A 26212-nucleotide genomic window follows, 5' to 3' on the forward strand; every position below is an offset into this window, starting at 1 on the left:
CTCTCTCTCTCTCTCTCTCTCTCTCTTCCTCTCTAACTCTGTAATGCTCTTCCACCCCCGCTGCGGATCGCTCTCCCTTCCTCGCGCGTTACTCGCGCGCTCTTTCCTCGCGCGGCCATGCCATGGTCGGCAAATTTGGAGAACCCTCTTGGCGCGTGTGTTCCAAGCTCTCTCTCTCTCTCTCTCTCTCTCTCTCTCTCTCTCTCTCTCCCCCCCCCTCTGTCTATTTCTCTCTTTGTCTATCTTCCTTCTTGCAACACGCGTCTCTTTCGAAGAGTCCAAACGAACTCTATTCTGTATCTTACTGAAAATTTATCTTCCATCTCTTTCCGAAGGACCACCACCCTTTTGCCATCACGTGAATACCTCTTCTTTTATTTCACGCGATTTCCTCCTCCATCGACTATCTCCAATTTGCTCGTGTTTCTCTCGATCTCTCTGTTCGTCTCTCCTTTCAATATTTCTTCTCTCTTCTTCTCCTCGCGCGCAACCCTCTCTTACTTCCGCCCCATCCCTATTCACGTTCCTCATTTTTCCTCTTCCACCGTTTCTAAAACTCTGTCTCGTGTCTTTAGCGCCGCCGTTTTTATCTCTTTCTGTTCCGTTCTCGCGTTCACCGGCTCGAAATACTTGCGCTCGCTTTCTCACAGTCCGTATCCGTGTCGCTTTTCAGCCACCGCTACTTTCTCCATCTTTCTTACACACATCATTCATCCTTTTCAGTCAGACAGCTTGAATACCGCTCTCTTTCTTTTTATCAAATGCCTCCTGTAACTTTCTCTCCCCACCACGTAATTTCTCTCTCTCTCTCTCTCTCTCTCCCTCCCTTCATCTCTTTCGTCTGTTTTTCGTACGTCCTTTCCCAACTTGTGTATTCCTTCATCCCTCCATTTGCGTTTCCTATCCTTCTTTCTCACCTACCATTGACTCCCCACTAGCTGCGCGCGATTCCGCCCTTCTCCCTTCCAGGATCTTTCCTTCCATCCGTATCCCGTATTCTGACTTTCATCCCTTTCGTTCAACCCGACGGGATCCCCTCCGTTCCTCTAACAGCGCTGCGATCCCGCGTTCTTTACATCTGTCGCGTTCCACCGCGGAAGTCAACCCTGTACCGTTGGAGGGTGCATCTTCTTATTACTCCACTCGACATGGGCAGCTGGGCACGAGAACCTTGCGTCACATTCCTGAATCAAGCGAAATACAGACGTCCGGATTTTTATGTCCCTCCTAAAAAGAATATGTCATTCGCAGACAGACGACAAACACTTGAGATAATTTACATCAAAAGCAGATACGATAAAAGATATAACGACAGACATACACATCATACATTCCCAAGATATTATGACATTATTATTTGTATAACGATATGTATTACGATGTATAATTTCAAATAATTACTATTCAAAGTATTTTAATGAAGAAATAATACGGTGTAATTACAGCTTGCAATTGAAGCTCGCAACGAGGAACTTACGTAGTATTATGTGGGAATGCCGGCAGTAATATCAGAAAGAGTACTTTAGTGCGGACTTTAGTGAATTAATTAAAGATAGCCAACCGTCATGCGAAACCAAATGTGGAAATAATATTGTTCAGTTTTTCGTTTAACCGCACAAATTAGATTCTCGCATTCTCTTGAAAATCAACTTGACGATGTCGACGAATATTCCATTATCTTTCGTGAAATCCGCCGCGAGTAAAACAAGAGCAGATCACGAAATACTGTATCACGATCTTTAATTAAATCGCGCATCTTTATTCAACCACTGATTCTCTTTCCCTTTTATTTATCTTCACTCTTTTTCACGGAATGTTGTTAATTTAGAAATTACTAATAAAATATAAAATTCTGTTTTTATTTTATGGAAATATAAAGAGCTTTTTTCACGTCTGACATTTAAGACTAAATGTAATCAGACTTCGACGTTAATTTGACGACAATGCCGTTGAGAAAATCTTAAAAGAGCAAAAACCGATCGAGAATAATGGAGCAAAGGGGACTAAAATGCGCGACATTATGTTCTTAATCGATCACTAACTCTGTTTTAATCTCGCGAGGAATATTCATCGGGCTTTTTTTTATGCTGAGTGATCTAGTAATTTCGTTTATATCGAATGATACAGTCTAGACAGACAGCATCATCTCAGATGAAAATTGACTTTTACGGGATTTATTATATCTTATCTATTTTTTAGCTCATTTTCAGATTTCTACGCGGTTTTCCTCTTCCTCCACCCACCTCCCCCTTTCCCGTCTCTTCTCTCTCTCTCTCTCTCTCTCTTTTCTTTCTTATTTTCTTATTGTCAAGCAGCGCGGGCCGAGATAAACGTTTGCGGAATCGAATTTTCCGTGCTTACTTAACTGCAAAATAGACGAGAGGGATTTTTGTAAGAATTCTTGGAATTGTACTTCTTAAACTATTTATTCAAATAAATATCAAATCAATATCGTTTTAAGATTACAAAGCATGCAGAAATATTAAATGCAATTTTTTAATGGAAGTTAAAAATAAGTTTTTATTATATACTTTTGTCGTCGTACTTTCGTCGTGTCGTATTTCTTTTTAAATGTTTAAAGTTTTAAGGCGCGCAAAAAATTTAAGCAGTAAGACGTAAGCAGTAAGCAAATTTTGGATTTGCTACGCTTACGTTATTATCTTACGTCTCTGCTGTAATTCGGCTGTGATTTACTTACTAATTGTAAGTACTTACTGAATTTGTTATTGTTTAATAACAGAAGGCAGAATATTTTAAAGATATAAGAAGTTTAATGACAATTCTTTCAACCATTCGAAATCCGTTTTTATAAAATTTTCTTATTATTTGCTAAATTTTAATGCTTAAATTCTAAGCAGAATCACAAGACTCATAACATATTCTTGTAAGACTTGTAAGAATTTTAAGTGTTTATACCTTTATACAATATTTTTACAGGCAGCTTCTTACTAGTCTTATAATAAAATTTGTAAGAAATCATAGATATTTACGAATAATCATACGTCTTACGATACATATGCATAAAATTAGAATACTAGTTATAAGTTCTTACAAGTTTTACGAAAACATATTACGAGTCATACGATTTTGCCTAGAATTGATCCATTAATTTGTTTATCTAAATTGGTCTATAAAATTTTTTCTTTCATTACCTTAATATTTCATGTGTTCTTTTATCTTTTAAGGATATATTATTTATATTTTTAAGTATCATGAACAGATGTTAAAATAACAGCGGCAGCGTCACAAGCAGTTAATAAAAAGTTATAAATCCGAGCAATTTAAAAGAGGCAACTCATATTTGAAACTATAACAACATTTTACTGCTGTCTATATAAAAAGATACTGGTACCATTGTTTAAAGACTATCGTTTATGTGTGATATAAGGAAACCGCAACGATGGCGCGACGTCATAAAATATCTTGCGTGATACCATCGTGTCCGTCTTACTACTGTTTTACGCACCCTGGCTTCCAAAGGTGCACGCGCGAGCGCGGAGCGCATATAAACGTCGTCGGTTCATTCCATAAATTCACGGTGCGATGAAGATAAACTCGCGGCATGAGATGCACGTTGTAGGTCGATGCGTATACCTAGCGATGCTGGTAACAATGAGCCGGTTACATAAAATGTGTCTGCGCACGGTTTCAGGGATGATCTTTAATAATCCTGTGACGCAGACCAAGGTACGCGGCTAGATAAAGCGATATTTCACCCTAAGATGACTTATAATAATAATTTGCGACAAAAATTGACCGAAGGCAACATGTCACAAATTAGACGATTTTTCTCTTTCCTTTGGCGTAAACTTTTAAGCGGCATTAAGACCCTTTACTACTTATTGCCATGAATAAGCGCTTTTTTGTAATTATAACCCTATCGCCTAAATAAAGGTGACACGTTACCTCATTTAGCAACCCTAACACGAATGTCCTATCGGCCTTTCATTGGGATATCGCGCAAATGTTCGATGTAGATACACGTGACGCGCTAGAATTGCCTACTTGCAGTAATAACGTTCCCACACGCAAGACTGTTATTAGACTCCGTTACACAGAGAGGACGAGAATAGCAGTGCATAATTTTGAACGTATTCTCGTCTAATGCCATATAAAGGGCTCGCGACGGAGTCTCTACCGCGTTACTGGCTGGTACCACCCAAGATCGTGCTCGAGGCCGACTATAGTCCAGCACCTTCCGTCTCGTGATCACGCAAAATGAAAAGCCGCGGGCTAGCCTTATTCAAAGGATATCGATTGGCGGAACGAGAAACGTTGCATGCGCGTCCTTGACTCCTAAAACCTTTTCGTTTCGGAGGCCAGGGTCGGCAGGTGGGAGATTAATCGTCCAGGAAACCTTTCGCGCCCGTAAGGACAGGACCTTCACTGTTCTTCACGAGACACCCGTCCGATCGCTAGATAAGTCACACGTTGAATTAGCTAGCACTGTTATTTTCCTTTCCCAGAGAATCGTTAGTGCACTTAATGACGATGCGAGGTTACAAGTGAGAGAATCCATTTGAACTTAAGGGGGTCTCTACTCCGAGTAGAAATACGATAAAACGCGAATGAGTCCATTATGTTTTCACATTCCACGTCTTCGTTTATCACAATTAACTGTTCGTACATTCTTAATGGCGCTCTTGCTTTTTAGGACGATAATAAACATTTTTTATATTAAGTTCATGCGGAAGTCGTTTTTCTATCCAATTTTGTACTAAATAACGTCATAAAAGTTGAAGTTCTTTAAAAAGAAGATTGAAAAAGTTCTCCTCGGATGGAAAGAAAAGATATACGAAGCTCGTGGCAACAATTTGCCTTCGATTTTGCTGAAATTTTATTTTTAACTCTTTATTTAGCGAATTTTTTTGCATCGATATTACATTCATAGTTATATCGGCAAAATAGTTTGCGTTTTTTACTCTGACACTCTGAATTTCGCAGTAAAAACGACGGTTGCCTGCTCTTGGTAGCGCTCTCGTTCTGCTGAGACAGGAATGACTTGTCCTACGCGATGAATTCGAGAATGACGTCGTACCCACACAAAGGGCAATAACGAGCTTTCGAGAGGCCGCGCTCGAGAGGCGGAAATTTGTCTCATGGGCGCGATCGAAATGCTGTTTCGATCTGCGGTAATTGCGCAGATAAATCCGGAATGGATGCGCGCGAACGTACATACAATCGGCAAACGAACTTTCCCCCGGTGACATTTCGCGCGAAGGCCGCAGGTCGATTATGCGACGATCGACGCGGTGGGAATTCTGCGCGAAATTCGAGTTTCGGGAGAGCTGCGTGAAAATGAGGTCGGCACTGACACGGTGATACATTAAATCACTGTACAATGTTGCGATTCTTTCGCCGTATAAACGAGAAAACGCAATCGAGCTAAACAATTGACGCTGATCAAAGTTTAATTAACAATTTATCGTGTAGCACCAGATACGAGCTCTTAACGACGAGATTTTCTCTAAACGAGAGGAAACACGTACATCAAAACAACTTTTGTCAGAACCGTGTTGCTAAATGAATAAAAAAAAAAACAATAGGCAAATCGCGTGCGTCGCGTTCCGTACTCGGAACGGCTTTGACACTTCCGCTTTACAATTGACTTTTTTTTTTGCAAAAACCAATGGCACGTGTTGTAGATATAGGTAAAAATGGAGTCCATCGTCTCTCTCTTTCCTACCGCTCGTCGGTCACACCCATGATGGCGTTCGAAAGCGCGCTAACGCAACGCTTTCACGGTAACAGAATTCTTCAATAGCAGGATGAACGTGCCATAGACATCCGATCGCCTATCATCCGAATCTGCCACGGTTCTTCACTTTCTATGGATGCTATTCGGACGACAGGGCGTGAGATGACAATGTCACCGGGTATTGCCAATACGGAGTACATTCACTTAACTCGAGAGTAGTAGTAAAAAATCGATTAACATGTTGCATTCTGTTCCATTTAGAATTAATTCTTGTGATTTCGCTAGTATTTGCATTTGTCCTTTTATTCACTTTCGCTAGTAGCGTATATTTGCACTTCTTATGGTCTATTCTCATTAACTTCGATTGAACTATTTTCTTCTATATAAGATAATTTTGCAAAAAATCTTGAGCGATTATTATTTCATGATTTTTAGTATCATTATATTGAGTTGGCCGAAAAGTCTTCACGGTTTTTTATTTGCAAGTGATTTTCAGCACTTGATTTAGATATTCTAAGCTTTTCTGCGAGTGGTTGATGCGGATTATTTTTGATCAAGGCCTTGGTTTGATCATCATCGATTGTATTATATTTGGCCTACTCGAACATGGCTTGTTGCTCTTCAACGGAAAAATTCTCACCACGGAACTTTGCAAACCAAAATTGGTACATCATTCACACTATCTTCACACTGCATATTTTTTTTTTCAAGTTTGCATAGCCTTTAATAATATAGGATAATGTAGTGAAAATGCGCCTTTTGATCTTCCATTTTCAATTCTTTATAATAAGCAGCAAACTCTATTGATCTTGATATTTTTTTGTCGCAAGATGATATGTAAGCTGTTAATTAAAAGAAAGTGTTCAAACCTAAAGTGGCATTAATGTCACCTACTGACAAAAACGAGAAAACTTTTTTGGCCAATATATTTTTTTGCTGTCGAGATAGCCGTGAAATATCAAGTAATAACAAAAAAGCAGCTACTTGTTTCGCTATTATTAAGTAAAATAGAATGAAATTATCTTTGAGGAATATCAAATCAGTTCGTCGCTTTGCTCTAGTCGCCCAACCAACTTACTTCCCGACTGCGTCACGGACTGTCCGCTTCCTTCAGAAACTTTCTGGCCGACAGAAAAGTTGCATCTCGTTGGTTGGACTCCGTGCATTCGTTCTGGCCGAAGATCGCTATCCACTATCCGCCGATAGCATTTATGAGCAATGAAAAGCGAAACGATGACGGCGGCTCGATGATGGCGCGTGGTATTGTTTTGCTCGCCAAGAACTTGCGCGACCAACAATGGAATGGCCAGCGCGCTTTAATGTCTCCCTCAACGATCCCCGAGCGCTGCCACAGATTCTACCGCAGCCCGAGAAATAGGCTGCCTCCCTTTTGTTTAGGAAAGCAACTACTCGCTGAGTAGTCATTCGCGAGCCGTGCGTAGTTTCCTCTTTTCTTCGGACTCGCCACAATTCAATCTTAAAGGCAGCTCTTCTACTGCGACATGAATCGATTTTCCTAACAATTTCTACACTGATGATAGATTCGCGTCTCTCTTTCATCCCGCGTTTCGTCTCTTTATTTAGTTTATTTTACAGTCCTTCTAATTAACATGTTATAAACACACTGACAAGTAAACCTACGGAGGTGTCACTCACCGATTTTAATGAAACTTTGCATATTTGTAGAACTTTGAAAAATATTTGACTCGTATTTTTTTTTTATCTGCAATGGTCCACTCTGAAGGGTGAAAACTACCCCTTAAAGATAAGGAATAGATTTAACATATTAGGTGAAATAAGTTGAAAATTTTAAAAAGTAAAATGTGTTAGGGGGCTTTTGGGGTTTCTGAAACTAAATCTTATGTCAAAAGTATGAAATTCAAAATGGCGGACCCAATATGGCGTCCATATACATTAAAATTTTTATTAGTTTTTATCAAAATGAGTAAATTTTAAGAATTCTTGTCATCACAGAATTAAAATTTCCGATTTTTGGGTCGATAATTTTAAATATGGTATTAAAGATATAAAATTCAAAATGGCGGTCTCAATATGGCAGCTATATACGTTAAAATTTATAATTTTTGCAAAAAATGTATTGATACAAGGTCTTTACTTTTCAAGATGCTTTTTTACAGTGAGTCCCCTTGCCTCTCACCTTTCGGGGTACAACTTTTTTTCAACTTTGTTGAAAAAACGTAAACATCAGATCGCTCCTATCTACAGTGTACGTATGCGTCAGTGAAAACGGAAAACGTTTGTGTACGCCCGTCGCGTCTACTCATGATTGCACGTGGCACGTAGAGAAAACTTTAAATTTCATATTTTTGACATAAGATTTAGTTTCAGCGACCCCAAAAACCCTTTAACCCATTTTACTTTTTAAAATTTTCAACTTTTTTTTATTTCATATTATACGAGATAAGTAATATATCTGGACGATATATTGGATCGGCCATTTTGAATTTCATACTTTTGACATAAGATTCAGTTTCCGCGACACCAAAAACTTCCTAATACGTTTTACTTTTTAAAATTTTCAACTTAATTCACCTAATATGTTAAATATATCCCTTACCTTTAAGGAGTAGTTTTCACCCTTCAGAGTGGACCATTGCAGATAAAAGAAAATACGTGTCAAATATTTTTCAAAGTTCTACAAATATGCAGTTTCATTAAAATCGGTGAGTAACACCTCCGTAGGTTTACTTGTGAGTCTTTTTTGACTCGGGTAAAATTTCTGAAATTTTTTGGCACAAATTTCAATGTTTATTCAATAAAGGTTTTAATATTTGAGTTAAATAAATATTTGGCAATGTAACAGAGATGTTGAAAAGTAATTATGAATTTTTTTAGATTTTTTTGAAAGCTTAGGACACGGTAAAAAAAATTTGGACTGGATAAAAAATTCACTGTGCCTATGGAGTAAATAAAAATGTGTGCCTATACAAAGGGATAAAATTTCTGATTATTTTTAATCAGACTATTGCTTGCATTTTTCCATTGACTTCGATTCCATTGTTTCCTCATGTTAATTTTGTAAAAAATGTGTGTGTGTGTGTGTGTGTTGTGTTTTATACGTTAATTGCACAAAAGACGAATACTCTAAACATTATATGAAATATTATTAAACATTTAATCATAATATTCAGAATTCGAGTTTTGATTGTTTCCAACCGCGACCTTAAGACTAGAAATTATTCGCGGCCGCGATTCAATCTTATCGAAAAAGGATAATTCCAAAGTGTAATCTAAATCAATCTGATTATCTATCGCGTGCCAAGGCAACCTTCGCGATGTTCTTCGGCTATTGCACAAAGCATTGTTAAAATCGTCGGCGTGTGTGTACACGGATGAGAAGTCTCACTTCAATTCTCATCGAGGTGGATATTTAATGTCGTTAATCATTAATATTATTTCCTTGCAATCTCGGTGATATAACTTGACATGAATGTATGAGAGAATGGAAATATCGATTTTGCTGTCTCTAATGCTATTATGTGAGCGGGGTGCGCCACATCCGTATTATATCGTGTAGCAATTAACAAGAATATGTTTCATTTTATTATTAAAATATGTTTATTATTAACCCCTTTAAAAACTCCTCTCGTCATTTTTTGTTCCTCACTTGCCATGATGAGGTCATTCACGTTTTACGTTTCTAAAGGGTTACGTCATAATAAGATATTTTTCAATCGCAATTTTATTTAGTTTCAATCTTCTACGATTAAAACGAAATGACAATAACAATTGGTGAAACTATGTAATTTTTTGGCACGTACCGTAAAAGTAGGTGACTCGGGATAGTGTAGGTAACTTGGGACAGCATGTATTTTTGTTAAATTTAATCGTGGTATCCATCCATGAATCTCTAAAGAAAGTTTAAGTTTTAAACTTCCTTTAGAGAATGGACATTTCTTTTATTTCCGACAAAATACATTGACAGAAAATATGTAACCAGATATCATAAGCACGGTATGTATATGATGACGGTAGGCTTATGACAAAGTGGACAAATTTCTTTATATTGCTGCGCTACATTTGGCACCTTTGGTGATGGTGGAGCTGAAAGACTCATAATATCCATGTCATAATTTCCTGATTCCACCAAGAAAGAAATTGTAAGAACAAAAGCTCCAAGTTCAAGAGATCTAGTAATGATTCTTTGAAATATAATTATGAAATATAATTATGAAATATAATTATATAACACGAGAGTTTGGTATTTTATAAAAAGAATTGAAAGTCCTTTAACGACACAAAGAAAAACTATTGCCTCCTCTTTTTTGATAGATTTAACAAAAATACATGTCCCAAGTTACCTACACTGTTCCAAGTCACCTGCATTTGCGGTACTTTATCGGCGTACGCGATGCGCGAAATTTTGCTTAGACCCGAATTATCCACGAGGGGGAGTTAAAATTTGTTAATAAAGGACATGCAATAAATAACGTAATAAACAGTAAAGGTACGGCAAAAATACTACAAAAAAATGTGACTGAAAAAGGTACTTTTGCAAAGATCGCTAATAACAATTAGATACAAGGCGGCAATTAAACAATATCGAAAATAACATAATTTTAAAATTGAAAATTCAAATTAAATATTCAAGAGTCTTCTTGATCTTCGCTGACCGAGAAGAGTCATGAACTTCGTGAAAATTCCCTCGATGTTTGAGCAAACATTTTTCTCCCAACTGTCGAAGATTCCAGGTCAGCGAGTCAAGTTGCCTCGAAAATTCGCCCACCCTCAACATACAAGAAAGACACGTGGACACGATGGATGGAATGATTAAATCCAAAAGTGACTTTGTCTGAGCGATCCGACTAATTGAGTTGGACAGGTAAAATGATATGATGGACAAAAATATAAACGTCAGCGGTTGAAAAAACGAGGCAAAAGAGGTGTATTTTATACATGCTTATTATATTATATTCCATAAAAAGTAAAGACAACAAAACTTATTTTGTCCTGGTTGAAAATACGAAAATCTAGGTCACTAAACAGAAAGATAAGTTCTGAAATCTACTGTACTAACAACAACATGGTTACAATTGTCTTTATTCTTAGAAAGTAAATTAATATTGAATTCTCTAGTTTTTAAATAAAATTTTTTATATTGCTACGAATCTTTTTAATATTCACATTATCTATATGTATATGATCTCCGCGACAACAACTGCAAAATATGCTCAATAAATGGAAAACAAGATTATGAATCAGTATCGTTAAAGGGATGTATAATTTAGCTCGACTTTAAGAATACATTATTATAATAGAAAAATTATAATTACTACACGGAAAATATATAGGTTAGAAAATATACAGGTTAGGACATTAATCTCGTGAAACATAGAACATTTTCTTTATTCTTCAAAAAAGTTCTTTTTATTTGTTGCTAGATGCGAAACGATACATATAAATTTACTTTGACATCTTTATAAAACGATATAAAATACAGAGGAAAGGCACGTTTTAAGAAATGCCGTTATATGTAGGAGAGTTTCGTATATATTTTAATATATTTTTTATAAATTTTGACTAACATATTCGTGCATAACATTTACCCGGAAATACGGCACGAGCGAACTTCCTTCGCTCTGATTGATAAACAAGTCAAGAATTATTAAATTAATTGCAATTAATATTTGGCACTAAATAGTAACAGGAACTTTTGCAAATATTATATACAAGCAAAAAAAATGTCTTTGGTAGAGATTTGCCATCGAGATCAATGAAATGAACGTGAAGATAAATTTAATAACGTACACTGGCATATATTAGATAATTATCTCTTTCATATAAATTTAGGTCAGTTCTATATGATTAAATTCAATCTATCTAAATATATTGATGGCGTTTATGAAAAATATTATAATTGCAAAACTTCTTGAATTTATTTGTATAATACTTAGTTACCTTTCTAAAAATTATAAGAATCCAGAACTATATTCAAGTTTATCGACATAAAGTTTTCTTTTTTTCTCAAACAATATATTTTTATACACACTCTCATATTATATTTGTTTTTTAACTACTGATAAAAAATAAAACATTTACATTGCTTCAAAATTTACTTATAATATTTTCCATTACTATTGTCGATATTTTCAAGATTTGATCAAGGCAAAGTATCTTAGAACAGTCACCCTTACCTTTAATGATAAGCACTTCGATGCCATTAATATTTAAGAGGCACGCTGAGTACTTCTTTCGTCGAATCAAAATCAAGTCTGAATAAATTCAAAATAAGTCTTCGATTTTTCTCGGTTTACGCCGATTCTTTCTTGTGTCATAAATCTGGTCCTCAATTCTTGAAAAGTATCGCATATGAAAATACTAAAGAAATCTATAATATTTTCGTACATTTTCGTATGCGATAGTGTTCAAGAATACGGCCCCTGGCGTACAGCGCAAACGAGTTTGTAGCCGTGAGGGCGATTTTCTTTTTTAGTGAGTCTGATCAGTGTGCCCACCCGAAGCATTCGCCCCAAAATTTGTCCATTGTGTGATAAAGGTGAGGGTACACGTTTGCAAGAGAGTGCGCTTCATCCGTGTACGTGACCTGTTCGAACAGGATGTCTTTATACTCCAACGACTTGGCAAACGCCAACGTCTGCTGCTGGTGCACGTTGTCGTCCCCGGTACCATGTATCAGCATGTACTTTTTGCCGCGTATTCCTTCCGATCGTCGTGAAATATCCGTGCGATTGTAACCATCAAGGTTGTCCTCCGGAGTCGGCAGACCCATTAATCGTTCCGTATAGATGGAATCTGTAAATCGGGTAGCGATCTTTGAGATAATGTTGCTGAAGCTCGAGGTTCGAATTAAAAATACATCGAGATTATTTGAAATCATCGTAGGATAAGGCAGGGCTATTCTATCAATTTTTACTTTAAAGTAGAATGAAAATTTACGATAACAAACGATATCTATCATCTTTTTGTAGTGACATGCTTACAACTACATTGTACAATCATGATTGTTCCTTGAGAGTATGAGCACAAATCTTTAAACATTCGATATGTACATACTGTTCAGAAACATAAACATTATTGCGAGAAATGAATGATAAAGCTGCTCTACCCTAGGATCAAAATTAATGCTAAACAAAATCAAAAAAATTCCCAATCTCTTCTTTTCAGTTACCGTAATAAATCCAGGAAGTTACGGGCGCGACGGATATACCGCATTTGAAGATAAAGTTGGTATCTTGGGCCATCACCATACCAGTAGTGAAACCACCATAGCTCCAACCCCATATACCAGTCCTGTTCGCGTCGATCCAACTGTACCGCTTGTGCAGAATTCTATGGGAAAGAACGGTTTCATTTTCAGAGCGACATTCACTGCCGGAAACGAAGCAATTTTTGATCAGTTTCGCATTACTCACTCGGTGACAGCGATCGTATCTTCAATTTCTACGGTACCCAACTTCCGGTATATCTCAAAAAGCATGTTGCTGCCTTTAAAGGCCGATCCTCGTCCATCGATCCACGCGTGAACTATGCTTCGGTTGGTCGTCAGATAATGCTCGTATCCGTACTTGGCGTCATCGACGATCCTGGCCGTGTTCGGACCACCGTAGCTGCGGGTTTTACAAGATGTTTAACAAAAATAAAGACTCAAATCGAAGAATAGCTTTCAATTTTCATCTCTCTCAGCGTTACGCGGTGTTCGATTTTATACATCTCCGAGCTACAAATGGGTAGCATGAATTTCTAAATAAATGGAGCGCTCGATACGTCGCAAATGCTTCTTAAAAAAGAAGGGAAAAGTGAGCGAGGGTTATTAAAGGTAATCGATCGTTTCAAAAGCCTCGGCATGAATCGGCAAACAGACTCGATCCAATTTTAAATGGAGATTGCAATCCTTTTGCGTGCTGACCAATCATAGCGTACACCGATTTTAATTGCGGTGTAACCGCTATTAATGATATATACGGTAAACATTAATACTCGGTGCTAGCCAGATATTTAAAAATGTATATATAATATATATATAATTAATACATTAATAAAAATAAAGTTAATGTTTCTTTAAAAATATGCAATTAGACTTGTGATAAAGTAGTAGAAAACTATGGCTTTAATTTTATTTAAACTTATGTGCAAAATAAAAAGGTTCTATTAAGCAAAATGTGTGTGTTGCTTTCGTTAAAGCTGTTATTTTATTATGCAACATTAAAATTTGTTTTAAAATTTTTTTTAATCTGTGCACGATACTGTCATAAAAATATTCGTACGCTGCATTCGTCTTCGAATCAAGCACGAAAAATATAATGGCCAATATGGAAATATGTATACCTTATAATAAAATTGATTTGTCGAATATACTTATCGTTAAATTTTATTTGTATTTTTGTATAAGTTTCATTTTTTATATTCTTATCTTTGTAATAAAAAAAATCTTGTTACTAAGCGTAAAAACATAAATTTTCTTTTATGACGTATCATGCAAAAAAATGGCTGATATTTTTACGTCGTCAAATTTGTTACTTATTATATCAGAAGGACTTGAGTACTTACACGTATACCATCATGGGGTACAACTTGCTTTCGTCGAAATCTGGCGGCAAGAGTAATCTGACTTTACAGTCATAACCATTCACGGTAATATTGAAATTTCTTTGTTGCGGCATTAACCGCCGCGATAAAAGTGTCCTCGTTGCTTGATTAGTATTCCAGGTTAAGACTGGCTGATGATTATTGTCATTAATCGTCACCGTAGCCGGATCAGGCCCGGAACATGTGAAAGCGTAATACGACCTCGAGCTTGAAAAAGATGCGGTAGCGTACGTACATTTGTTTCCTGCAACATTTAAATTCGTGGGAATTTTTCTGTAGAGAGAACTTTTTCATTTTCTTGTTCTACGTAACGAAATATTCATTCCTACCGTTTCAATTCTCTCCAAATTGAATTTGGCAAATTCAAGGTTGCTCTCGCGCATAGTTATTCCCGCTTTCATTTTCGAATATACAATTCGGATATATATATATATTTAAGTTAATATTGAAACGTTCATAATTCTACCTACCAACGCACAACGTGGCGTACATTGCTAACTTTCCATCGAAGGAAGCTGGAGGCATAAATTTCAACACTTTCTACTTTTCGCCGATCGAAATAAATTTCAGCAAACATCGTATTTTAACGGATATACGGCATATCGGTCGAGCTACAGGCCTCTCATAGACGTTGAGTTTTCTCGCAGGCGCAAATAGTCCGGCGAATTAATCTTCTTTATGCAATAGCGCTCCGGTCTGATAGACGCAGCTGTCGCCGATAGCCGGAAAAACTTGCGCGAAAAGTAATATTTCAGTCTTGCCTCTTTTACGTCACAAGACGTCTCGCGCAAGAATTAAGGGCCGAATCTTTTGGAATCTACTCGCGTAGCGGAGGAGATAAGTTCATGCAAAAATAAGTTCGCGCGTCGGGTCCATGTGGGAGGAGAATTCGGAAATTTTTACCTGAATTCGCGCAACTTTCGGCGCGTTGCAGAGATATGCGAGGGAAAATTGCGGCGATGTTCTACGGGGGTGAAGTTTCCGTAGATTACATCGTATCATCGCTTCGCGTAGATCTTTCCCGCGAGTCTGCCAACCCCCTTACATATACACACATACACATACATGCTAAATATTCATGAACGCGACTTGCGGCTTTCGTCAGATGAGATTACTCCCGATGGACTTTCCGTTTTAATTGGAACGTGTACCTATCGCCCGAACAAGTTACAAATGCTGTCGACGATGAGTCCTGAAATTTCTCCTTCGTCACTTATGGAACCCCGCTTAAGCATCTCCCGAGTTTCTTGTTCGACGGTCGGACGAGAATCTAAGTAAAACGAATGATCAGCCATTAAGGACTATGAAGGTTTCATGCTTCTTGCGTAAAATATTTTCCCCACGAGAGACGCTGTAAATAGAATATTCTGACGACGCTGAGCGTTCTCGTGAGTTAGACCCATCACGTTCGTGCATGAACGTGAAGTTTATCTAAATTGATGAAAAATGCCAAATGTTACTCCTCCTTCCCCTGCCCCCGCCCCTCTCTCTCTCTCTCTCTCTCTCTCTCTCTGACTTGATCGTTCGCTCTATTTTCACTCATATTCGTGATTTCGAGGACTCACCTTCCGGCGTGAGCAACTTGCAGGATATGCAAGTTGGTTTTTGGCTTCCATCCAGAGGTACCAAATACAAATTCCTCTGCGACGGTTCACCCGGCGCCGTGGCGAGATAGTAAACTTTGCCTCTGGGCGAATCGACTGCCAAGATCGCATGAACTTCGGAGGGACCGGGCGTTAGATCCAACGGCATAATAAACTGACCATCCTTATATTCATACCTAATGGCATGAACGAAATGGCATGAATAAAATTACGAAAAGAAGGTAGCAAACTTTAAAACATTTTGGACATTCTGAGATCACGATGTCAAACACTTTTCTTAACTACGGGATTGCGCCGGAAAAAAACTTAATTTTGCGATTTATTCAGAATTCAAAAGTAAAAACTCTCGGGATATTCTTAGAGAGAATCGTAATTTTCTTTCTGAATTTATATTTATTTATTTTTGAATAAATATATCTTTATATCTCATTACAAAGATAGAAAGAATTCGATTCTAGAACGCTCAGTAAATAACGATATCTGTCTATCTATAAATATATCTTTATATTATTTATTTATAAATATATCTTTATTTCTCACGAATACACATTTGTATAGCTTTTACTCACCTGTTTATATGTCGGAATCTGCCGGCGCTGGTACCAGAAGGCTCCCGGCGTAAAAGCAATATGTAATCACGAGTTCTTATAGGAAGATTCGGTTGAAGCCAGCCCTCAGTCTCCTCGTCGGACAAAACCAATTTGGCATCACCTTGTATGTCGTACATGGTCATCTGGGATTGGTTCTGTACGCGATTTGTCCATGTCGCTAGTACGTGTGTTTTGTTCCACCAGCTCACGATGTACAAAATGTTGTCACTGCGAATGCGAATACGCAATATGTTAAACATGATCGTAAAATCGTTCGAAGATAGTTATCAAAATATTTGTTGTTAGCAAAAGTAACTTGCCTTGTCACTTTATTAATAGGTGCTTCCAAAATAATTGGTTCTGACGATGGATCGAATAAATCGATCACCGACAGAGATACTACCGGGTTTGGTGTACCTGCCTAAAATGATGATATTTTTTCATTTATATAAATGATATTGTAGATAAGTGCAAGTTATACGATATCATAAAACTTTAGGGATAATATTTTTATAATATTATGTATTGGGATAAAAAAAGAAATAGTGATACTTCTATGTTAAAAAAAAATATAGGATAATTCTTCTTAGAAAACAGTTTCTTTGAATAAAAATCTACTTTAAAATCAAATACTTAATCATATTTTTTATTATTATTGATAATATTAATTTTATTTAACGTATCAATAAAAACATGTTTAAAAGATTTAATATTTTATTCCAAAAATAATAGAAAATAATTAAAGTTTCCGAAAAGTTTGTAAATATTAATTGTCAAATACAGTTAAAATGTATTTTGACACGTATCAATATCGATTACTGTAATTTGCGAGAAAAAATTAACTTAATTTTTAAAATATTTGAGAAGATATTTTATATGCTTTTAGAAGATCTCAAGTGAAATTGAAAAAGAATTTTTCAACTCCGTACATGATCTCAGAGTTGAAGTTTTTTTTGTCAATTTTTCACATCCGACTTTCAAATGGTACCGCATGGTGCAAAAGCATCACCGAGGAAAAAGCTTGAAAGGATTTGAAAGCTGAGATTTTGGGCTTTAAAATATTTCTTTGAGAACATTACTTTACCACTGTATCTTTCAAAAAAATATATAAATGTGTATCATTTTTGTCATCAATTAAAAAAGGTGTAAATAGGATATTTAAATATATATGAAATTAATCACTTAAATAATTTCAATTTGATTAATTCGAAAAGTTAATTGATTATAATAAATAAAGATTTGCTTGTCGCTTTTGAGAAATAGGGACCTGACATAGAAGTATTATAGAAATGATTCGCGGACTTTTTTCACGGGAAATTGCTTCTGCCAGCGCACTTCGACAATTGGATTATCCGCACGTGCCGACACATGCACGCGGAAAATGGATCTATGATAGAATAAGCTCAAGTTAAACGGAAGAACGACGGTCCTTTCAATTCGTTACGGCAATAGCCGATTCCATCCAGTGGAGATGATTAGCCGAGTTTTCTATGGTGACTTACCAGTATTATCATGTCGGAACAATTCGAAAAATTTTAGTAACATTGCTGCATTGTTAATGAAATATTACTAATAATTTTCAATACTAATATTGTTAATGAAATATTACTACTAATTTTCAATAATCAAAACTAAATAGTTGATAAGTTTATTGCATAAACAGAAAGGAGAAAGACATTTAAAAGATACTATCGATTTTAGAAATAGATTTTAAAAAATTCAGAAATATATATTCGGAAATATCAATTTCGTTCTTCAGACAAATTTATATTGAATATGTAAATTTGGAAAAGCTTTTTGAAGTAGAATCTCACCTTGGGATACTTTATCTTCACTTCCGTAGGATATTGGTCTTCGAGAGAACCAGGAGTGCCGTAATGAAAATATGCCATGTCCTTTACTGCAGTATCGTTGAAGGTTGCAAAGGCCAAATGTTGGCCATCCGGTGAAAACCACATCGCAGTCGCAGATCCAAATACTTCCTCTGTAATCAATATTCACAACTATGCTTGTCATTTTTAATTATCCGTCACAGACGCGATATACTTTGTAATGCACAAATTTTTCTTCAAAATGAATATTTTTTTTTTATGTTATATACATATATATTTTTTATGTAATATAAAATATATAATGTAAAATATTTTATAATATATTCATATATTATAAAATATTTTTAATAAATATGTATTAAAATATTGTATATAAAAAATATGAAATATAAAAATATAAAATATAAAATATAAAAATTAAATATAAACTATATAATAAAAAATATTTTTTGTATAATAAATAATATTTATTTACGTTTATACAAAAAGATAGATTTACCTTCGTATACCCAATCCGGAATTCCATTGAAAACTGTGTTGGCTTCGCCGCTTGTTGTCAATCTTCGTACTCCATTCGACTTATAATCGAAAGTTATAAGATAAATATCGTTATCAAGAACATAAACCAAGTCACTGCCGATGGACGACCATAACGCCAGCGAGATCATAGTTCCATTCGCGATCTCTTCAAATGTACTGCAAATGTTTAGGAAAAATTGTATTAAAAGTATTTTCTTAAAATAGAAAAAGAAAGTTTGTTTATAAATGTATTCATATAAATATAGATATACACGAATTTTTTATGTCAATTATGACTGAGATAACGACTCAGCTGAAGATAATAATGAAACACAAACGAAAAAATCTAATAGATAGATTCAATGAAATTATTGTAAAAAAGGAAATATTATATTATGTATTTGAAGCACTTGTATGTACAATAAATGAAATGTTCATTAAAATAATAAACAAACGGAATTTCTAAGAAAAACAAATAAAAAGTTTTCTGAAACTAATAAGAAATAGTTGTAATTAAATAACTTGATCTTATATGCCTTTGAAACCTATCACAAAGTGATGACCCAATTACATTAACGTTTATTGTCTCATTTGGAAATCTAAACGTTAGAAATTCTCTGTGTAGGCCACGCGTAGTTTCGCAATCAAGCTTATCAAGGAATAGTTAATATTATCAACGGCAATACATGCAAGCTATAAAAATATAAACGAATAAACTTACCCGTTCTGGATGTTATATACCACACAATTTTGGACGGTCGAGTGTCTGTACACCTGCGCAACTCCATTTATTTTAGTTCTCATTATATTTCAACGAGCGAAAGGATATTAAACAATTAATCACTTACATGGTTAACATTGTAACAAAAGAGAATATACTGCTTGTCAGCCGAAATAGTTGTTGTACTGAATTTGTATGGTAGCTAAAACAATTTTAACATTGAGTTTTAAGAAAAATGTTTGTTATTTAATTTAAACGTTTTATAGGAATTTATTTTGAGAAAAACTTATTAAAATAAATAATTATCTTAGAACAAATTGTTTTGAACAATTCATTCAAAGTATTGACAAACTGAAATATTTAATTATAGATGACATTGAGATAACTAGTAAAGAATATTTTATTTAACTTCCGTTGCAGTCACGGATGTTTATAAACTCATAATATCACTCTGATAACAAAATATCAATTACAAATTGAAATCTTAAAGATTAAATTGTATAGTAAAGCATAAAATATCCTTACTGGTAAATCTGTTCCATTAAAAATCTGTTTAGTTTCTCCTGTTTTTACATTGGTAATAGCAATATCGCCTGTAATCATGCTCCCAACTATAAATTCATTGTCAGAAATCCACGAGCCATTGAAGCCGGACAACACGTAATTGTTATAAAGATATGTCTCTTCCAAGGAGAACGGTTTCCTGAGTTCAATTTCATCCTTGTTGCGAATATCGGTGTCGTTATTTGGAACTATATAAATAGATTCAACATTTAAAATACAATATACGTAAGATTTATTGAATTCGTTCCCCGATATCTACATTTCCATGAGTAACGATCAAACTGCATATTTGCCAAGCATTAGTTACGCTAATAATTACGCGAGGTATTAAATCAATTGACCTACCTGTTCGTGACTGACCGATGACGATCACGAAGGCAAATAGTATTAGAAGTTGAAGAGGCTGAAAGAATTCGGATTGCCAGGATATGCCATGAAATTCGTGTCGGATTTTTCGTCCCTCTATTACGATTACATATACATGAATTCAATGAATGAACAGAACTTACAAAAAAATCACACAAAAAATTTAGAAAATGAAATTACAGGGTATTATCGTTCCAATTTTCAACTGCGCTGGTAACTGAACGGGCGAATTCTGAACTTATTAGGTCTGCGGTAACCGCGAAAAGCTTTGTTGCATTTTACAAATCGTTAGCATTTTTTTCAGTCAATGAACATTATTTTTACAAAGAAAAAATATAATTTTTATGTCCCTTCGCTCTTTAAAATTGAAACATCAGTCATGGATAAAAGATAAAGAGTAATCTTGTTAATCATCAATGAACGGAAGTCAACCGAAACGGAGTCAACCTGGAAAAAATTCAATTCTCTCCGACGCTAGCAAGAAGCCGTCGATATTTCTATTTAATTGGAAATTAGCATTTATCTATTTGTTCTATGGATTATAGTCTTACTTTAATACGAATTAAAAAAGAAGTTAAGATTAATCGAGATTGGAGTCAGTCAATATTGACGCAACAGATCCGCAGTGAATCGAAATTGGTGACAATCCCGATATCGGAAGAATTGAACCTAAAAATAACTTATTGCTACGAGTTTAATACCTCGGGCGTATCACCGTGTATATTCTACGACGAAGAAAAGGGACGCGAGAAGAGGGCTTAGGTGGAAGGCGATAAATCGAGACAGTTCGGACCCTCGAAACTTTTCCATCGATGGCGCGCATCTGACGAAAAGTGCTCTCACGGACTTATCGATTCGATATGTCAGGACATTGTGCCTGTCCCATGAGTGAAATCGAAACAGAAGTAAGTCGGATAAAAGCTCTTCTACAGTAATGGTAGATCGCGAGTTCCACGATAGGTCGATACTTATTTTCGCGATCGCTTCTCTTAAAGGCATCGCGGAAGGAGAAAAAGAATGGATTGGGGAACAAGTGGTGCAAAAAGTAGGGTATTGGAAACATATCTCTCTTTCCTTTTCACTTCTCAGAAATATTCGCTTTGTAGCGATATAAGAATTTAAAAATATTATTACTTAAAATCAGATAACAAATTCTTCTCTTTATGATTTGATCGAAGAAGCCCGAGGGGGTTATCGGGAATTAACAACAGGTTTGAGGGATGAAATCGGTTTCTCGCCGTTCGCGAATGTCGCAAAATGTTTGGAAGAGGAAAAGGAAAGGGAGCGGTGGATTCATCATGATGCCGGATAACGTACCGTGTGTCTTGCCATGATGATCATCGATCGATCTACGAATCGTGGACTCCGGATGGTGATGATCGAGGAAATCGCTGCTGACGCGACCGCCGATCTCGCGAGTGCGCTCGATGGAGACTAATATATCGCGTGCTTCTTGGCGTACTCGCGGCAACAGCGGCACGTGCTCCCACCTCTTTCGACAAATCAGGGACATACCCACGCGTGGGCAAGTATCTTCCGTTTGTGTTTCTACCTTGGACTTAATCGTGCTCTAATATTTGCTGATACTGATAAGGTGATCTTCTTCTTACATAAAGTCAGATTTGTTGATCGCGAAAAAATGACTTTTTTTCTATCTACCAAATCCGAGGAAATCCGTAGATGTCATTGAATAAGCATTGTCATCTTTCAAAGTTGTAATTTTACGCCAAAGAAAGAAGTTGATAGAAAAATGTGTGAAAATATAGAAAAGAATTACCGAAAATTAATTTAAAATATTATTATGTATGAGAATAATTATAATTCTAAATTGTATCGAAGAATAAATTTAATTAAGTAAGAGAAAACCTATTATTAGTCAAAGCATCTTAATGCTTAAATCTTTCAATATATTTTTCAATTTCTTTTTTTACATTTTCAAACGTTTTTTTAAGTTTTTTTCTTCAATACAAACTTGCAACTTTAAGACGTTATATATACATTTTGAGAGATAGAGGAAGGTTGCTGATACCATTGTACTACTTTATTTTTGTGTTATATTTCTTAAACAAAAGATAAAAATGAAACTATAGTAACATAAAAACAAACTAGAGTGTCTTCGAATGATATGGTAGTTTTTATATATGATACTGTTTATCATTTTACGATAATTAACTTTTTCGTAAAATAAGCAAAAACAAGCGTTTAATAAAATGGGCCCCAAAACTGATACAGTAGACAGTAATATCATATATTTCTGTTTTTTTTTACAGGAGTCATTTGTAAATATCTACAAGTGAATGTATATGAGAATTTTCAGAATCTTTTTGCTTCGATGTAAAGTGTTTTTTGTTGACTTGTATGCATACTTTATACTATTCAGCAAGAAGACGCAAGCAAACGCATAATCTTCATTATTTATTTATATTTATAGTTTTATTTATATTTTTCTCATAGTACAACAAATAATCTTATCGGAACTAAAAGTAATTCGATATTTACGAGAAGATATCCAAAAAACTGACGCGTTATGATAAGACTATTTGTCGTACTATGAGAAAAACTAGTAATACAGATTTAGGAAACTACAAATATGTAAAATGATGTAATATTATATACTTACTATTATTTAAACTATGCAATTTGCAAAAGAAAATCATAAGAATTTTATTTTCGCATTTGTGGAATTCGTTTTTATCTAATTTTATACAGAAACATATATATGAAGATTATGAGTTTTTATTTCTTTAATCAGCTTTTCTTTAATCTAACTAGATCATGTTTTTATCGGTAGGATTGATAAAGTACTATGTTTCTAAGAAATAAGATAGTGTCTCTAAAGAACTATATCAGTATCAGCGACTTTCGTCTATACTTAAACATGATCATGGATATTTTTATAAGAAAAAAGGTGATATTACCAATTATCGTATTTGTTTATTGTATATTTTGTTATAACTATAATATTATCATTGATAATTATTCATATCTATGTTTATATAACGTTTCTGAATCGCACTGTATAGAGAAGAGATGGTATCAGCGTTTTTGATAAGTTTCGTGCGTATGTATACGTAATAAACAATATTTTTTAATGCACGATTACGTGCCTTTTTTCCTGAAACGTCACGAATTAACGGGCTCGTCGTTACGAGTTACATCGATAAACTTAATAATGACACACCGTAAAATTGCACATCGTGACAGAAATTCAAAGGCAATACGGACGACAATGCGACGTACTGCACTAAATCTCAGCTGACTATTATTATTATCAAGGCCGCTGTTATTTGACTACACGCGCAATAAGAGACGATTATCTCCACACGGTCTCGTATGATAAGAAACTAATACATACGCTTGGTTAATGCAGCACCGAATATGTTTTTAAATAGATTAGAGAGTTGATCAATTTTATTAATCGAGATATTTTATTATTGTTTCTTTATCAAGCGGAAAGAAATTAATCAAATCGGAATTAACTCATCCGGTAGATTATTTTTCGAAAAGTTATGAGTTGATTAATTAAATAAAATACTGTCTTCAAAAGAAAGAAATTTACTGTCTTTTCTTAATTTAATAAATGAAGATGAAGAATGATAGGGGAGGACGTTTGTTGTGACGGCAGATGCATCTTTCGTTATAAGTGCTTGGCTGTCTAAAACTACTGTCAGCCATAAAGACAAAAAGTTGGTAACGATTTCCTCCTGTCGTGAAACATGTTTCGAAATATTGCATCGCGCCAGGCGTGCACCGTTTTCAATATTGTGACGATCGAAACGCACAAAGTACCAATGTCTGAGCGCGCACTCTTGGTTCCTTTTAACCTTTTTACGTAAAACCTTCTACAATAAAGACGTCGAACTATCGCACATTTTTCGCTTGTTGCAAAAAAAGACGATATCACTATCGAAAAAGAAATTCGTGACTTTTCAACCGTAGGCAATAACACCATCCGAAATAAAAATCAAAGAACTATCAATTCTTCGACGTCCCTTCTATTCTTGATTTTATCAATTGTTTCAAGCGATTTGCTCTCGCAGGATAGCTGAAGAAATCTCACATCACATCGTGCCTCTATCTTTCACAATGATTGCACTCCGACATCCGCAGTCACAAAATTCTTTTCTTTTTTTTTCACAAACGTTTTCTGCACTGTTAAATCAACACACGAATCTTTTGTTTGACACAATGCGTTTTATAGAGAATACGATCGTCACGATCGTAATTGACGTAGGGGAATCTCAAGCAGTGGTTATAGAGTAAAAAATTATCCGTCCTTTCTCGCGTAGCTTTATGCCGTCACATAGCGAGTGACACACTTTACGAGAGGAAGAATTGCCGTCATCATCGCCACTGTATGCGGCCACGTCCGTCTTTGTCGCACGTCATTTCGCACATGGATCATCATCGAATCCCTGGCTCGCAGCAATCAGCCAATCTGATCGTAAGGTCGCCTGCGCTCTCGCATCGCTCTGACGATTAGACGGAGACAAACGCTCGAAAAATCGCAATGCAGTGAAGATACATGAGGCGAAGTGGCGGATGAATGAGAATGGATACCAGGATTTATGTAGTCTTGGAAGACGCAAGATGCATCTTTAAGTTCGAACGAAGATTTTTCCACGCGAAAGAAACAGTTTTGCTGAAGTATCTAAAAATTTAGTAGATACAGATCTGAAAATAATTTTGTTCGACTATCAAAATATAATTATGCACACTGAAAAAAATACTAAATTTTAATAATTATTTGTTTGAGTGAGTTCTGAATAAATATTTACTAAATATAAACATATTTTATTTGATGCAAAAGCCATTAATTTGATTCAATTATTATTTTTTCATTGAGTAAATATTTACTGTAAATAAATATTTACTTAGCACTATTCAAAGAAATATGTTTTAAGATTTAATAAATTTTTTTAGTGTAAATTTTTCAAACTCAAACATGACGATCAATGCTGCAGAAAGTTTTAATGCTAGCAACCAACTTGAGCGTCCTACATTATTTTGAAGATTCAATAAAATTATTCAGATCTGTACCTAGCTAAATTTTTAAATATTTTAACAAAACCATTCTTTGCATATATTAAACCTATTCACTTTCTCTATATTCGCGTTCCTTTTTCCTACATTTATATGGAAAACAAAAAAAAATCGTACTGATAAACATCCGAAAACGATGACAATTTCTTTTTTCATCATTAACATTATCTTTATTGATAATTGCAGAAGCTTGAATCTTTTTCATCGAAGTCTTTTTATGATTCTTTGATCTATTATTGCTTTTGATAATATTTTTGAGACTTCCAGGGGTATTATTGCTTTTCTAAATACGAGGAAATACAGTGTAATTTATGATAAGTAAAATCTCTTCAATTGTGATTATTCACAATTAAGTTATAAGAAACAATTTTAGTTTTTTTTTTAAATTACATAAGAATGCTTGCTGTAGTATATTGGAGGTAGTCGCCATCTCGTCTTAATGACATGAAATGTAGAAATATTACGCGACCTAGGTTACCTACCGCTAAGTCTTACATTCGGTTTAGAGTGTTTACCGCATCTTGGAATTTTCTCTGGTGTTACTTGCCAACAGCTGTTAAAATGTGGTACGTTTACGAGAGAGATTCCGATGTGTTTTAGAATACTAGAGGACATTATCTTTTACTGCACGTAGATGAAATTACGCAAAAAGATGTTACATGAAGTTTTAATTCAGATAGAATTTAATAATAATTTTTGTAAGACAT

General features: G+C 35.2%; 1 protein-coding gene across 1 annotated transcript; it reads right to left on the reverse strand.

Annotated features, from left to right (window-relative positions):
* Positions 1-11730: 11730 nt before the first annotated feature.
* On the reverse strand, positions 11731-21803 carry LOC108768790 (venom dipeptidyl peptidase 4). Its single transcript, XM_018519359.1, has 14 exons — positions 21780-21803; positions 20442-20499; positions 20058-20284; positions 19660-19734; positions 19533-19585; positions 18792-18988; positions 18275-18444; positions 16781-16881; positions 16440-16688; positions 15832-16046; positions 14228-14510; positions 13093-13287; positions 12849-13009; positions 11731-12472 (listed from the first exon to the last, which is right to left on the reverse strand). Exons 1-14 carry the CDS (start codon positions 21801-21803, stop codon positions 12162-12164), a joined length of 2319 nt encoding a protein of 772 aa, XP_018374861.1. The 3' UTR covers positions 11731-12161.
* Between the last annotated feature and the right edge of the window lie 4409 nt (positions 21804-26212).

Source organism: Trachymyrmex cornetzi, unplaced genomic scaffold (genome assembly GCF_001594075.2).
Source record: "Trachymyrmex cornetzi isolate Tcor2-1 unplaced genomic scaffold, Tcor1.1 scaffold83, whole genome shotgun sequence".
Taxonomy (NCBI): domain Eukaryota; kingdom Metazoa; phylum Arthropoda; class Insecta; order Hymenoptera; family Formicidae; genus Trachymyrmex; species Trachymyrmex cornetzi.

What these genes read in the sequence shown, in the direction of transcription:
- LOC108768790 (XM_018519359.1), bottom strand. Translation starts at nt 21,803, where the DNA reads ATGATCATCATGGCAAGACACACG. An exon ending in CCTATTAATAAAGTGACAAG is followed by an intron (nt 16,689 to 16,780) that starts GCAAGTTACTTT and finishes TCGCATTCGCAG; the next exon opens with TGACAACATTTTGTACATCG. An exon ending in GATACGATCGCTGTCACCGA is followed by an intron (nt 13,010 to 13,092) that starts GTGAGTAATGCG and finishes TCTTTCCCATAG; the next exon opens with AATTCTGCACAAGCGGTACA.